Source organism: Dipodomys spectabilis, unplaced genomic scaffold, assembly GCF_019054845.1.
Source record: "Dipodomys spectabilis isolate Male_0828 unplaced genomic scaffold, ASM1905484v1 ptg000552l, whole genome shotgun sequence".
Taxonomy (NCBI): Eukaryota; Metazoa; Chordata; class Mammalia; order Rodentia; family Heteromyidae; genus Dipodomys; species Dipodomys spectabilis.
This window is the reverse complement of record NW_024871229.1, coordinates 102,062-116,172: the sequence shown is the minus strand read 5'-3', so window position 1 is coordinate 116,172 and position 14,111 is coordinate 102,062. Positions and strand designations below refer to the sequence as shown.

The 14,111-nt window shown below is 63.3% G+C and overlaps 2 protein-coding genes across 3 annotated transcripts; both read right to left on the bottom strand.

Annotated features, from left to right (window-relative positions):
- Positions 1 to 536: 536 nt before the first annotated feature.
- Positions 537 to 7,775, bottom strand: Wdr73 (WD repeat domain 73). 2 transcript variants are annotated; one of them, XM_042670465.1, is made up of 8 exons: positions 7,622 to 7,775; positions 7,305 to 7,372; positions 7,072 to 7,196; positions 5,384 to 5,472; positions 4,878 to 4,942; positions 2,309 to 2,473; positions 1,643 to 2,002; positions 537 to 983 (listed from the first exon to the last, which is right to left on the bottom strand). In XM_042670465.1, exons 1-8 carry the CDS (start codon positions 7,660 to 7,662, stop codon positions 748 to 750), a joined length of 1,149 nt encoding a protein of 382 aa, XP_042526399.1. In that variant the 5' UTR covers positions 7,663 to 7,775; the 3' UTR covers positions 537 to 747. The 2 variants fall into 2 exon arrangements, with proteins under 2 accessions (XP_042526399.1, XP_042526400.1); XM_042670466.1 differs by having other exon boundaries at positions 7,108 to 7,196; positions 7,622 to 7,773.
- Positions 7,776 to 11,267: 3,492 nt separating this feature from the next.
- On the bottom strand, positions 11,268 to 13,520 carry Nmb (neuromedin B). Its single transcript, XM_042670452.1, has 3 exons — positions 13,365 to 13,520; positions 12,930 to 13,069; positions 11,268 to 11,438 (listed from the first exon to the last, which is right to left on the bottom strand). Exons 1-3 carry the CDS (start codon positions 13,504 to 13,506, stop codon positions 11,268 to 11,270), a joined length of 453 nt encoding a protein of 150 aa, XP_042526386.1. The 5' UTR covers positions 13,507 to 13,520.
- Positions 13,521 to 14,111: the final 591 nt, after the last annotated feature.

Sequence of the window (14,111 nt, the reverse complement as noted above, 5' to 3'; positions counted from 1 at the left end):
ACTGGCTTGCCATCCACACAGCGCGTGAAGAGCTCTGTATCAGGGGCCCTCGTCAGAGGAGGCTTTTTTTTTTTCTTTTCAGGTTTATTGGCCCTCATACACTTTTTTTTCTTTTTTGGGGGTGGGGGGAGGGGTCCAGTCGTGGGGCCTGAACTCTGGGCCTGGGCGCCGTCCCTCAGCTCTTCAGCTCAAGGTTAGCGCTCTACCACTTGAGCCACAGCGCCACTTCTGGATTTTTTCTTATGTGGTGCTGAGGAATCGAACCCAGGGCCTCATGCATGCAAGGCAAGCGCTCTACCACTGAGCCACCTTCCCAGCCTCTCATACACTTTTTTCTCTCAAGCTCAACGATGCATTTACATTCCTAGCTCTCTGAGTCTTGCTGTGCCCCACTGCCCTTGGGAGGCAGAAGGTTGGAAGCAGGGTTCCCACACCAACAGCAGCCAGGCAGGACTGCCAGGAGCCCCGCCAACTTCTAACCCCAAGAGGTAGTTATTATTATCCTTACTTTTAAGAAAATCAGCCAGCCACAGTGATGCAAACCTGTAGGCCCAGCAACTCACAATTTGAGGTTAGCCTGGGATACTTGGGTAAGGCTTTAATTTAAAAAAAGTTAAAAAGAGAACTAAGAAAATGGAAGCCAGGGAAGCCTGGATGAGTGACAGGCGCCAGCTGGCAGCTGGGCCGGGGATCACGGGGTCCTGCACATCAAGCCCCTCCTCCAGGCGGGGCAGGCAGGCTCTCGGGTCAGCAGGGGGTGCGGGAGTCCACCCAGTCCCACACGTGCAGGGAGGCATCGCTGGCCGCTGACAGCACAGTCCTGGGCTTGCTGGGGTGCCAGGTGTGGGTGGTGACCAGTGGGGTGGGGTCCACCTCACTTCCTTCCAGGCAGATGTGGCCTCTGTGCGTGAAGACAGGCTCTGCGTGGCTCCCTGCGAGGTCCCAGCAAGTGACATCATAGACCTGGACTGTCCCATCAAAGCCTGAGGACGAGCAAAGAAAAGGCTGCCGCAGAGGTCCAGGGCACTTCCTGCCAGGGGACTGCGATGGGCCACAGACCAGGCTTGATGGGGACAGACTCAACCTGTCTGCGCGCACGCACGTGCAGCTGCCATGAGCCCCACGGCCCACCATTCCCTGCCAGGCCACGCTCGCCCTGCTGTGCCACCCTGAGCCCTCCCAGGTGCATCAGGCAGCCTCAGCCTCCCCAGGAACAAAGCCTAAGGAGCCAAGCCACGCCACACCAGACCACACCTGCCCTCTCTCTTCACTGCTCTGTGGATCCCTACGCTTCCTCCCCTGCCTTCTTGGGGCCCTTTCAGACTCTGGCTGTGCAGTGGCTTCAGGCGCCCCGCCTAGGAGCTGGGCCCTCACTTGCTCAAATACAGCACCACCCTGAGATTGTCACGTCTTTCTGGGGCCACCTCATGGCAGTTCCCTGGTCTTCCTATGCCATGGGTCTCTGCTAGGCTCACACAGTGTGTGCAAGTTTAGTGGCCAGGAGCCGAGGGCCAGGGAGATAAGCGGGAGCCGTCTGTGGGCGGCTGTAACAGAAGCCAGGTTTTCTGGTGGTGCAGCTCCTTCCTGCACCCCATCCCTCCTGAAGAGAGGTAAGCCATAGGCGCACCCCGCCCAGTAGTACCTGAGATGGCCAGACAGTTGCTCAGGCCCGGGGCCCAGGTCACTCGCAGCAGCTCCGGGTCTGGGCTGGGTGTGGGCACCGGGCACTGGACTGCGCTCACAGGGCGGCAGAGCTGCCGGGGGTCGAGAAGGCGGAGCTGTCCATCCGAGCCAAGGCTGGCGATGCGGGGCCCAGGGCCCTGGTCCCTGACTTCTGCGCACCACCTCTGTCCCCCCGACACAGGGCTGGGTCTGGGGGTCTCCACTGGTGCCCACTTCTGGCGGGTATCCACCAGCCCCAGACGGCCAGAGGCACTGCAGAAAGCAAAGGTGTCAGCGTCCAGGGCCTGCAGGCAGCTCAGCTCCTCACAGTCTTCAACCCCTGGAAGGCCACAGCAAAGAGACAAGCTGCAGGGTGCTGACGACACCCCGTGCCTCCCAGCTCACACTCATCACCAGGCATGCCTATCCAGGTGGGTGCTCTAGGGCGGCCCCTCCACCCCCAGGCACCAGCACCCGCTTCCCAGCGTCTCCACAGAAACCTCAAGTAAATTCCAAACGCCAGGGCCGGGTGGCAGAGGAGCCAGTGCAGGTGCTGACCTCCACAGACCTGTGCTGTTACCTGAGCAGTACCCTCACAGTTCCCAGACAGTACCTGAGCAGTACCCTCGCAGCTCCCAGGCAGTACCTGAACAGTACGTGGTCTTGTGGGATTCCAGGTCTACGATCTTCAGGCCACTGAGCCGCACCCCGTGGAGGATGCCGGGTGCCACTGAGGGGAGGACAGCCAACCTCGGCCAGAGATTCCCCTCCCCCTCAGCCACAGCAATGGTGCTGACGGCTGCAAGGACATCTGGGGAAAGGGAAGAGGCTGAGATCTGGAGTTCGTGAGGACCCACCTTAGCGGTGAGGCCCAGGGCACAGAGGCCAAGGATGGAGGCTGACAGCAGGTGGAGGACATTTTGGAAACTGTCCAGATCACTGCCATTTCTTTATCATTTTATTTTTTTTTTGGTTGGTCATGGGACTTAAACTCTGGGCCTGGGTGCTGTCTCTCAGCTCAAGGCTAGTGCTCTACCACTTGAACCACAGCACCACTTCCAGTTTTCTGAATGGTTTATTAGAGATGAGTCTCATGGCCTTTCCTGCCCGAGCTGGCTTTGAACCATGATCTTCAGATCTCAGCCTCCTGAGTAGCTAGGATGACAGGCGTGAGCCATTGGCTCCCAGCTTATCATTTGTTTTATGAGCTGTTTTTGCACACACAGCTCAGAACTCAACAAGCAGGCCTGGTATTTTCTTGATGGATAACAGGAAAAGGGTGAACGACACCAGGATGTCACTTTCACCCTTTGTGAAAAATAACAGGAACAGACTCAGGAGTGATTATTGCGCCTTCAAACATGTGCCTCCAGCGATGTGCTGGAGTCTGGCAGTGGAGGGCGCACTGTGAGGGCGTGGGGCCCAGGCCACGGACTGCAGTGTAAGTTGGGGATGAGAGCGGCCTCATTTTTTGCATACCAGGAACAAACCCAGGCTCGGCTGAGTGGAATCGGCTTGGGTCTGACTTTGCCTCAGCCTGCTCAGCACCAATGACTTAAAGGGAAATTCTGATTTTCATTTTCCATTTCTTTGTTTTCAACAGATTAGCCCTGTACTGACATACTCACAAAATCAGGTTTCTCAGACACCAGGGCTATGGAAAATTCATCAAGAAAACACTGTCCGTGGAAGTGGCACTGAAGCTCAAGTGGTAGATTGCTAGCTCGCCTTGAGCTGAAGAGCTGAGGGACAGCGCCCAGGCCCAGAGTTCAACCCCACAACTGACAAAAAAAAAAGAAAGAAAGAAAACACTGTCCATTTTGGCTCCTAGAAAAAGCTGGCAGGCCTTCTCTCAGCTCTGGAGCATTTTTCGCTGATATCCGGAGGAACGTGACAGATGACGCTACCTGACTTTCTGCATGTTGTGTCAGAGGAAGCTCTTCCTACTCTGCCCCCAGACTCCCAGCTTAAGTCCCAGGCTCCACTGCAAGCCCTGACACCTGAGATCAAATGGTTGCCAAGACTCATTCCTCTTTCATGGCCATTCCTTGCTGCCCCTCCCTGCCTTTTTTTGGGGAAAAGAAAACAGTAACTCTAACTTACTGGTATAGGGTAGAGTTATAGATCAATGGAATGGGTCTGGGTCTAGGGCTAAATAAACCCTTATATTTATGATCAGCTGATCTTCAGACAAGATGCCAAACCAAGAAAGAAAGGATGAATTTCTCAGAAAATGCTGACTGGACAACTGGACATGGACCCTCCTGCTCCACACAAAAATTAACATTCGAACTATAAACCCCTTAGAACTATGACAAAACTTTGGAAACTAGAGGTGTGGCTCAAGTGGTAGACCACTAGCCAAGCAAACAAACAACACAACAAAAAAATGAGCGGAGGGCTGGGAAGGTGGCTCAGTGGTAGAGCGCTTGCCTTGCAGCATGAGGCCCTGGGTTCGATTCCTCAGCACCACATAAGCAAAAAAGAAAAAAGCCACAAGTGGCACTGTGGCTCAAGTGGTAGAGCGCTAGCCTTGAGCTGAAGAGCTGAGGGACAGCGCCCAGGCCCAGAGTTCAGGCCCCATGACTGGACCCAAAAACAAACAAACAAAAAAATGAGCACGGACAGGCGGTTCTTGCCTGTAATTTCGGGTATGGGGAAGGTGGAGGTAGACCTGTTAGTCAGTACTGGCCTCTGGCAAAAGCACAAGACCCTATCTGAAAAAATAAAGTAAAAAGGCCTGGGAATGTGGCTCAAGTGGTAGAGAGCCTATCTAGCAAGGATGAGGTCCTGAGTTGAAATCCAATATAGCCAAAAACAAAACAAAAAAAATACTCTGATAAGATTGTTAAAAACACCCGCCACAACTACAAGGGATGCCAACGACCGGAAACTAGAGGGCAGGACAGTGAGGAAGCGCAGCAAGTCCAGAGACCTCAGCAAACAAGGTGCAAGGAACAGAACTGCCTTTGGTGTGACGCCTGGGCAAGGCCGGTGGGAAACTGAGCCAGCAGCAGGGCAGCCTCTGCCCAGCCCTGCCCAGTGGACGGGCCTACAGTTCCCATTGCTTAGCCCCAGCCAGGTTGGAAAACTCCACTTTATACGGGCTCTTGCCCCCTTTTGCCACCTCTGGCTCTGAGTGCTGCTCAGAACAGGCACACAAGGTAAGCCACACCCTTCCACAAGCCTCTGCCTCGCCACGTGGAGTCACTCACCGCTGTCCTGTGCAGCCTGCCACACCTGCACGTGGCCTCCAGGACGGCCACTGGTCACCAGCAACCTATGCCAGACAGACAGGAAGTGTTAAGCCCACTCCCACCGCCTAGCAGGAGCCCAGAAGGAAATCCCACTGCAGGACCATCAGCCATCATTCCACAGAGCACAGGCTTGCCCTGCGGGGGTCAGCTCCACTGCTCGTCGAGAGCCACGGGGGTGATCCGGGCCAACCCAGGTCCTGATGGTCACCCAGAAGATGACACTGGTGAGGGTCAAGCCTGTAATCCAGCCCCAGAGGCACAGCTGCCCCTACTACCCGGTCAGCTTGCAGGGAAGTGAAGAGCGGCCTTCTCACTGGTTTTTAGTCCCTGAAGCAACCCCAGTGACCCCAAAACAGCCCAAGGCCTTTGTATTGTGAATACGTCTGTGTTCTGGGGGTCGGTGCTGATAAAGAGGCCCCCCACTGCGCCCAGAACGGAAGGTGTGGGGCACAGAACTTCCTTACCTGGTGTCTGGCACGTGCTTCAGCGCTAAGATAGACCTGTCAGAAAATCCTCCGTGGCGCACTGTGAAATCCCTTTCTGGGCATAAGCCCTAGGATGCAAAGGGAAGCGGCAGCAATTAGACAGAGCATGCTGTTCAAGGAACAGTCCAGGAGCTCCAGGGAAGAAGCAGACCTTGGCCTGGCAGAGGCCATGGCCTTCCCGTGACAGCTGACCTCCCCTCCCCACCTCAGGCCTTCAGCAGTCCTCCAGCACCCCAGCCGCCTGGGGGAGCCACAGAGCTTCAGGGTCACCCAGGAACGCCAGGGCCAGCGGCCCACTAAGGCTTCCCATCTCTTCTTCTGCGCCGGAAGCCAGCGGGCACAGCTGGCACCACCCGCCAAGCGCCTGCTGCCCTGTGCTAGGCTCTACATTTGATTCTCATGACCCCTATGGCGCAGGTACCGCCATTATCCACACAACAAGGCCCAGCTGCTGAAGCTCCACCTCTACGGCCACACAGGAATGAAGTTGTGAGCCAGACAGAGCCTCGTCTGCCAGTCTTGCCACAGCTGACATCTGTGTCAAGATCAGGAATGGGGAAAGGAGGTGGCCAAAGTGAAAAGGAGAAAAGCCTGCAGTGAGCGGGAAGGAAATGGGGTTTCCTAAAGGCTCAGCTGGGAAGCACCTGACTCAGCGTGAGATGGAGCTAGTGCTGGTGAAGAGCGCTGGGCAGAGCACTGGGCAGGCAAGCGAGGCAAAGCTGCCCACAGGTGTAAGTGGGAGGCCCTGGCCTGCCTGCTGTCCCTCACCCCTGCATTCCCTCTCTCCCGCCACCCTCCCTCAGACTCATGTTTCGCCTTCTCCCTCTTTGGGGCTACTGCTTCACAGCCAGTACTTGTGCTCAAGCCTCTGGTCTCAGAAACCCTGACTTAAATCTGTGTTCCCACAGCAGGTTCTGCTCTGGTTTCTCCCTTCCCTATCCCTATATTTTCACTTCCTTTCCCTCTCTGTCTTTGCCCTTGACCACCATTAGCAAAATGTGGTGACCTCAGTGAAAGACATTACCAAGAGTTTCCCGATTACCAAACTAACGAGTAAACTCTCCACTCCTCCTCCAAGTGACTCTGCTGCAGGTCTGCACGTACAAAAACACCTCATAAAACAAATTATAAAGAAATGAGGGACTGGGAAGGTGGCTCAGTGGTAGAGCGCTTGCCTTGCATGCATGAGGCCCTGGGTTTGCTTCCTCAGCACCACATAAGCAAAAAGAAAAAAAAGCCGGAAGTGGTGCTGTGGCTCAAGTGGTAGAGCACTAGCCTTGAGCTGAAGAGCTGAGGGACAGCGCCCAGGCCCAGAGTTCAAGCCCCACAACCCACCAAAAAAAAAAAAAAGACTACTGCAACCTAACTTAGCTACCAACTCTTTTCTTCTTGACACACTTATTCTCTTCTGTTGTCTTCTTTTCCTGGACTCCTCCTACTTGGTCTTTCTTAGTGTTCCTCCTGGGTTCACCTTCCTGTACTCTTAATATGTCCCTGAGACTCTGCCCTTAGCTGTCTTCTCTGAATCCTAGTGTAGCTTTGTTCTAGGTGACCTTCTGTGCCCTCTGTTCCCTAGTGCCCGCACACCACTGTGCAGATGCGCCTCCCCGTGCCCGGCGCCCGTCTGTCTTTCTAGCAACCAGGGAGGTGACAGGAGGCCTGCTCACACCAGACGGCGCACCCGCAGGCCCATCCCCAGTCACCGGGTTCTCCGTCACAGACAGTCTGGGCGGCAGGAGCAGATGGAGAATCTCATTCTTTTTCTGGCTCTCGTAGCCGGCCACCAACACTCCTGGGGAGGGCGGGCGGGAAGAGCGGCGGGACCGTTAGGAAGGCGGCCACGCGCAGCCCGCGTCCGGGGCGGGGGGCACCGTGAGCCGCACCCCCGAGGGCCCGGTACCTTTGTCCCCAGCCCACTCCAGGACTCGCGTGGCTCCCGAGAGCGCGAAGGCGTGGAAATCCCGGTACCTGCGGGGCACACGGCGGTCACGCGGCGCGGGGGCGGCCGGCCCGGCACTCCACTCGGTGTGTCGGGGTCCCGGCCCGGCGCGGCCCCGGGACTGCGCACGGCCCACCGCGGGGACTGCGCGGACGCCGGTGAGGGCCGAGGCCGGCGGCGACGCGGCCTTCCTTCCCGAGAGCGGGCCCCGGCCGCGCCCCGCCCCCCGCCCCCCGCCCCCCCGGGCCGGGCTCCGGCCCCCAGGCCCAACCACTCACAAGCGCAAGGATTCCACGAGCCAGTCCTCCGCGGGCTCCATGGCAACCGCCGCTTCCGGTCCTCCACTTCCGGGGAGCGTGCGGCCCGCTCCCGACGGGTGGGCGTGGCCTGTAGGTCACGACGGCTGGGCGTGGCTCCGGACTGTGGATGGGTGGGCGTGGCCTCCGGGCTCCGGGGCGTGGCCTCCAGCCGGGGCGGAACCTACCGCCCGGGTTCCCACGCCGCTCCCGCCCTGCGGGGCGCTCCGAGCCGAGGTCCCGGGAAAAGTGACTAAACCCGGGGTCAGCTCAAGCGGGGCCCGGAGGTCAGACTTGAGGGCCGAGCGTTTGCAGCCCTGAAGCCAGAGCGCGCAGAGCGGCTGATCGCAGGGATAAAGCTGCGCAGCCTTCGCCCGCCAACCCTGGAAGAGCAGGCGGCCAGGAGGGGTCCCGTGTGCCCGGCCGCGCGTGGCCTCCCTTCCACAAGGGCCCGGGGCAGTGTGCCGTGTGCTGTGTGAGCTGGGGTGCTGCGCAGTGTGCACGCGCATGCCGTGTGCTGTGTGAGCTGGGGTGCTGCGCAGTGTGCACGCGCATGCCGTGTGCTGTGTGAGCTGGGGTGCAGCTCAGTGTGCACGCGCATGCCGTGTGCTGTGTGAGCTGGGGTGCTGCGCAGTGTGCACGCGCATGCCGTGTGCTGTGTGAGCTGGGGTGCAGCGCAGTGTGCACGCGCATGCCGTGTGCTGTGTGAGCTGGGGTGCAGCGCAGTGTGCACACATATGCTGTGCTGTGAGCTGGGGTCCCGTGTGCCCGGCCGCGCGTGGCCTCCCCTCCACAAGGGCCCAGGGCAGTGACGCGAGTGCTAGCCCCGCAGTGCAGTGCGTGTATCTGTGTGCGGTGCGTGTGCCGTGTGCCGTGTGAGCTGGGGTGCTGTGTGTGTGCACGCACATGCCGTGTGCTCTGTGAGCTGGGGTGGTGTGTGTGCACACGTGCCATGTGCTCTGTGAGCTGGGGTGGTGTGTGTGTGTGTGTGTGCACATGCCATATGCTGTGAGCTGGGGTGGTGTGTGTGTGTGTGCGTGTGCGCGTGCCGTGCACTGTGAGCTGGGGTGGTGTGTGTGTGTGTGTGCGCGTGCCGTGCACTGTGAGCTGGGGTGGTGTGTGTGTGTGTGCGTGTGCGCGTGCCGTGCACTGTGAGCTGGGGTGGTGTGTGTGTGTGTGTGCGTGTGCGCGTGCCGTGCGCTGTGAGCTGGGGTGGTGTGTGTGTGTGCATGTGCGCGTGCCGTGCGCTGTGAGCTGGGGTGGTGTGTGTGTGTGTGCGTGTGCGCGTGCCGTGCGCTGTGAGCTGGGGTGGTGTGTGTGTGTGCGCGTGCCGTGCGCTCTGTGAGCTGGGGTGGTGTGTGTGTGCGCGTGCCGTGCGCTCTGTGAGCTGGGGTGGTGTGTGCGTGTGCGCGTGCCGTGCGCTGTGAGCTGGGGTGGTGTGTGTGTGTGCATGTGCGCGGGCCGTGCGCTCTGTGAGCTGGGGTGGTGTGTGTGTGTGCGCGTGCCGTGCGCTCTGTGAGCTGGGGTGGTGTGTGCGTGTGCGCGTGCCGTGCGCTGTGAGCTGGGGTGGTGTGTGTGTGTGCATGTGCGCGTGCCGTGCGCTGTGAGCTGGGGTGGTGTGTGTGTGTGTGTGCCATGTGCTGTGTGACCAGGGTGCAATGCAGCGTGTGCACATGTGTTGTGTGCTCTGTATGAGCTGGGGTGCAGTGCAGTGTGTGTGCTGTGTGACCGGGGTGCAATGCAGCGTGTGCACATGTGTTGTGTGCTCTGTATGAGCTGGGGTGCAGTGTGTGTGCTGTGTGAGCTGAGGTGTAGTGAGAGTAGTGCTGTGTGTGTGCTGTGTGTGTGCTCTGTGTGCGCTGGGGTGCAGTAGGTGTAGCGCAACCTGTGTGTGCGCTGGGGTGCTGTGTGTGTGAGCTATGTGCTGTGTGTGTGCTCCGCGTGTGCTGGGGTGGCGTAGGTGTAGCGCAGCCTGTGTGTGTGTGCTGTGTGTGTGCTCCGCGTGTGCTGGGGTGCCGTAGGTGTAGCGCAGCTTGTGTGTGTGAGCTATGTGCTGTGTGTGTGCTCCGCGTGTGCTGGGGTGCCGTAGGTGTAGCGCAGCCTGTGTGTGTGAGCTGTGTGTGTGTGTGTGTGCTCTGTGTGCGCTGGGGTGGCGTAGGTGTAGCGCAACCTGTGTGTGCGCTGGGGTGCTGTGTGTGTGCGCTGGGGTGGCGTAGGTGCACGGCAGCCTGAGTGTGCGCTGTGTGCTGTGTACATGTGCTGTGTGCGTGCTCCACGTGTGCTGGGGAGCCGTAGGTGTAGCGCAGCCTGTGTGTGTGTGTGTGCTGTGTGCGTGTGCTGGGGTGGCGTAGGTGTAGCGCAGCCTGTGTGTGTGTGTGTGTGTGTGCTGTGTGCGTGCTCTGCATGTGCTGGGGTGGCGTAGGTGTAGCGCAGCCTGTGTGTGTGTGTGTGCGTGTGCTGTGTGCGTGCTCTGCGTGTGCTGGGGTGGCGTAGGTGTAGCGCAGCCTGTGTGTGTGTGTGTGTGTGCGTGTGCTGTGTGCTGGGGTGGTGTAGGTGTAGCGCAGCCTGTGTGTGTGTGTGTGTGTGTGTGTGCTGTGTGCGTGCTCTGCGTGTGCTGGGGTGGTGTAGGTGTAGTGCAGCCTGTGTGTGTGTGTGTGCTGTGTGCGTGCTCTGCGTGTGCTGTGTGCGTGCTCTGCGTGTGCTGTGTGCGTGCTCTGCGTGTGCTGGGGTGGCGTAGGTGTAGTGCAGCCTGTGTGTGTGAGCTGTGTGCGTGCTCTGTGTGAGCTGTGTGCTGTGTGCGTGCTCTGCGTGCGCTGGGGTGGCGTAGGTGTAGTGCAGCCTGTGTGTGTGTGCTGTGTGTGTGCTCCGTGTGTGCTGGGGTGGCGTAGGTGTAGCGGTGTTGTGTGTGTGTGCCTGAGTGATCTGTGTGTGCTGGGGTGTAGTGCAGTGTGTGCATGAGCTGTGTGCTCCGTATGTGCCAGGGTGCTGTAGGTGCACCACAGCCTGTGTGTGTGTGCGCGCTAGGGTGGCGTAGGTGTAGCACAGCCTGTGTGTGTGTGTACGTGTGTGCACGCTGGGGTGGTGTAGATGTAGCACAGCCTGTGTGTGTGTGTGAGCTGTGTGCGTGCTCTGCGTGTGCTGGGGTGGCGTAGGTGTAGCGCAGCCTGTGTGTGTGTGTGTGCTGTGTGCGTGCTCTGCGTGTGCTGTGTGCGTGCTCTGCGTGTGCTGGGGTGGCGTAGGTGTAGCGCAGCCTGTGTGTGTGAGCTGTGTGCGTGCTCTGTGTGAGCTGTGTGCTGTGTGCGTGCTCTGCGTGTGCTGTGTGCGTGCTCTGCGTGTGCTGGGGAGCCGTAGGTGTAGCGCAGCCTGTGTGCGTGCTCTGCGTGTGCTGTGTGCGTGCTCTGCGTGTGCTGGGGAGCCGTAGTGCACCGCAGTGTGCTGTTGGCAACTCCGGGCACAGCAGGGAAACAGAGGCCGCGGGTGGCCGCGGAGCGCAGGGCGGGCGGGGAGTCCCGCCAGCGGCCGCCTTCTGGGGCCCCCAGCGCGCGCACCCCGGCCCTCCAGCACCCGCGCCGAACACACTGGGGGGACAGGGCAGGCGTGGTTCGAAGGGCGGCGTTTATTCACATCCTCAGCGGGGGCGCAGCTGCCTGCGCGCCGCGGTTCCAGCGGGCGGCGGCTCCCGGCTCAGGCCGCCGGGCCGCGGCTCCACTCGGCGGCCTCGGGGGCCCGGCGCCGCGGAGGCCGAGCCGTCGGCCCGCCGTCCCCGCTTCACTTCTGCAGCGCGTGCTCCGCCAGCCTCCTGTACGGAGGAAACACGGAGGACACTGGGCAGGGCACCGCGGGAGCGGGCGGGGGGTGGGGTGGGGGGGGGCAGCCCGGCCGGCGGCCGCGGACAGGGCGGGGCCGCGGGCTGTCCACCGGCGGCCGGGGCGGGGCCGCGGGCTGTCCACCGGCGCCCACCTCAGACGCGGGCCGGGCAGCGGACCCTCCGGCCCTCAGACGCGGGCCGGGCAGCGGGCTCTCCACCGGATGCCCTCAGACCCGGGCGGCGCAGACCTCTCCCGGCGGGTCCCGCACCCTGTCTCAGAAAGGCGCAGGAGCCGCGGCGGCTCTTTCCGGAGTGGCTTCCACCTCACGGGGGTGAGGGGTGGGGTGGAGGCGCCGGGCCGAAGCCCCCCCCCCCCCGCACCGGCAGGCGCGGGCTCCGGGGACCCTCCAGGGGTCTGAGAGCCCCGGCCCTGGAACGAGTGGACGTGGCGGCGCCGCCGCCTCCCTTCAGCCCCGGCCCGGGCAACTGAGGTGCTTCAGGGAGCCAGGGACGGGGCTGGGACGGAGCCGGGCCTGGGGACGCCCGTCCTCGGCCCTCCGGGCCAGCGGGGACGCTCGGCATGGCGAGGGGCGCAGCCCGGTCCCCGGCCGACCCGAGGGCGCAGCGCTGGCGGCGCAGGGGCGGGACCGAAGCCACCAGGGCGGGAGCCCGGAACTCAATCCCTGGTCCCATCTGAACACACGCGCGCACGCGCACACGCGCGCACGTCTGTCAGCGCCTCCACGGAGTGACCGGGAAGGGGCGGCTGAGGGCTGAGTGGCGGCCGCGTCCGGAGCCCGCTGTCCGCGCCGCGCTCGCGGGGGCCACGGCGGACAGGGGCCGCCAGCCGCCAGGCCAGGCCCTGGGCGGGCGCCTCCCCCGGGGGCGGGGTCCCCTGAGCTGCGAGGTCCGAGGTTTGGGCGCCGTGTTTGGGGTGCAGACTGCACGCAGGGCGGCCCGCTCGCTAGGCACCCCGCGCCCCGCCCCGCTCGCCGCCCTTCCCGCCACTGCGTCGGCTACTTCGGGGCGCGGTCTCCTCCTCACCCCGCTTGGCCGGGGCTACTGGATCCGCTGCGCGGGCCTGGTGTCCAATCGGAGTTCGTCAACCCGAGGTCAGGCCGCCCTGCGGCCCCGGGCCCCCGCCCCCCCATCCCCTCCCCCCCCCCCCGGCCTCCCGCCCCCCTCCTCCCCCTCCCCCCCCCCCCCCGCCTCCCGAGCGGCCCCGGCCCCCCGCGGGCTCCGGGAACCGGGCGATCTCAAGATTACTGTGGGAGAGGAGAGGCTTCCTGGAGCTGCCGGGCCGACGCCCGAGCCCCGTACCGCACCGCACCGAGCAGCCTGCGGTGTCCGGAGGCGCCCAGGCGGCGGTGGGGGGGGGCTCTGCTTAGAGCGGGGCGCGGGGCGCGGGGCGGGGCGCGGGGCGCGGGCGGCCCCGGCGTGGCTCTGAGGCCGGCCCGGGGCGCGGGGCCGGGGTCCGCTTACCTGGGCGCGGGGCGCAGCGAGGCTCGCGCCCGGGGCTCTCCTCAGCAAGAGTCGGTACAGCTCGAGGCGCGGCAGCCCCGGGCCCCCCGCGGACGCCGCGGGCCCCGCAGGCTCCAGACTCTTCTTGCCCATGAAGTGGCCTGGAAAGGAGGCGGCCGCGGGGTGAGCGCCGCCCGGCTCGGGAAGGACGGCGCTGGCCCCGAACCGGGGCGCGGCCGGGCGGAGGCCGGGCGGCAGGTGGGGGAAGAGGGTCTGGTCGGGGCAGGGCGAGGGCCCCACGGGCGGCTCCCACGGGCGGCTCCCGGAGGCCAGCTCCCCACGGATGGCTCCCACGGGCGGCTCCCACGGGCGGCTCCCGGAGGCCAGCTCCCCACGGGCGGCTCCCAGGGGCGGCTCCCCACGGGCGGCTCCAGGGCTGGCCGGGCCCCCACTCACCGGTGGCCCAGAGGTTGCCCCGCGGGTGCACCCGGATCTTGCTGGCTCTGCCGCGGGGCTCGGGCAGGTCCCAGCCGAGCGGGGCGACGCGGGCGGCCAGCAGCGAGAGCAGCAGGAGGCGGCCGAGCAGCCGCCGGGCCATGTCGAGCTCCGCCGCGCCGGCTGCCGGTTCGCGCCGCCCGCTTTCCCGGCTTTTAAATCCGGCCCGGGGCGGGGCCTCGGGGGCGGGGCCTCTGTGGGCGTGGCAACACCGCCCCTCCCCGGTCGCCCAGACCACGCCCACTGCGCTCGGCCCCGCCACGCCCCAGGACTCCATGGCCGCCCGGCCCCGCCCTCCGCCCCCCCCCCCCCCCCCCCCCCGTGCAGGACCCGCGCTGTCAGGAGGCCTGGCCTGGCCACTGCGGCCTCCATCCCAGGAGGGGCGGCGGGCGGGGCAGCAGCCTGTCCCCCTCCCCTCCCCGTCACCCCCGCCCGGCCGCACTCACACCTCCCAGCCGTGCACCGATATAGCTCACCACCTCCGCCCAGAGCGGGGCGGGCGGGCGCGGGGCGATAAGGGTCCTCCCAACCTCCCGCTCGCCCTGGCTGCCCTGGCTGCCGGGAGCCGGTGCCACGCTTCCCGGGAGCAGCCTGGATGGGTATAGTGACACCAGCTTGAAACCCAGCTGCTGAGCATCCAGACAAAAGACCCCAGAGTTGGCGGCCAAGCCCGGCCGGAGCGCTGCGGGGCAAGCGTGGCACTGCGAC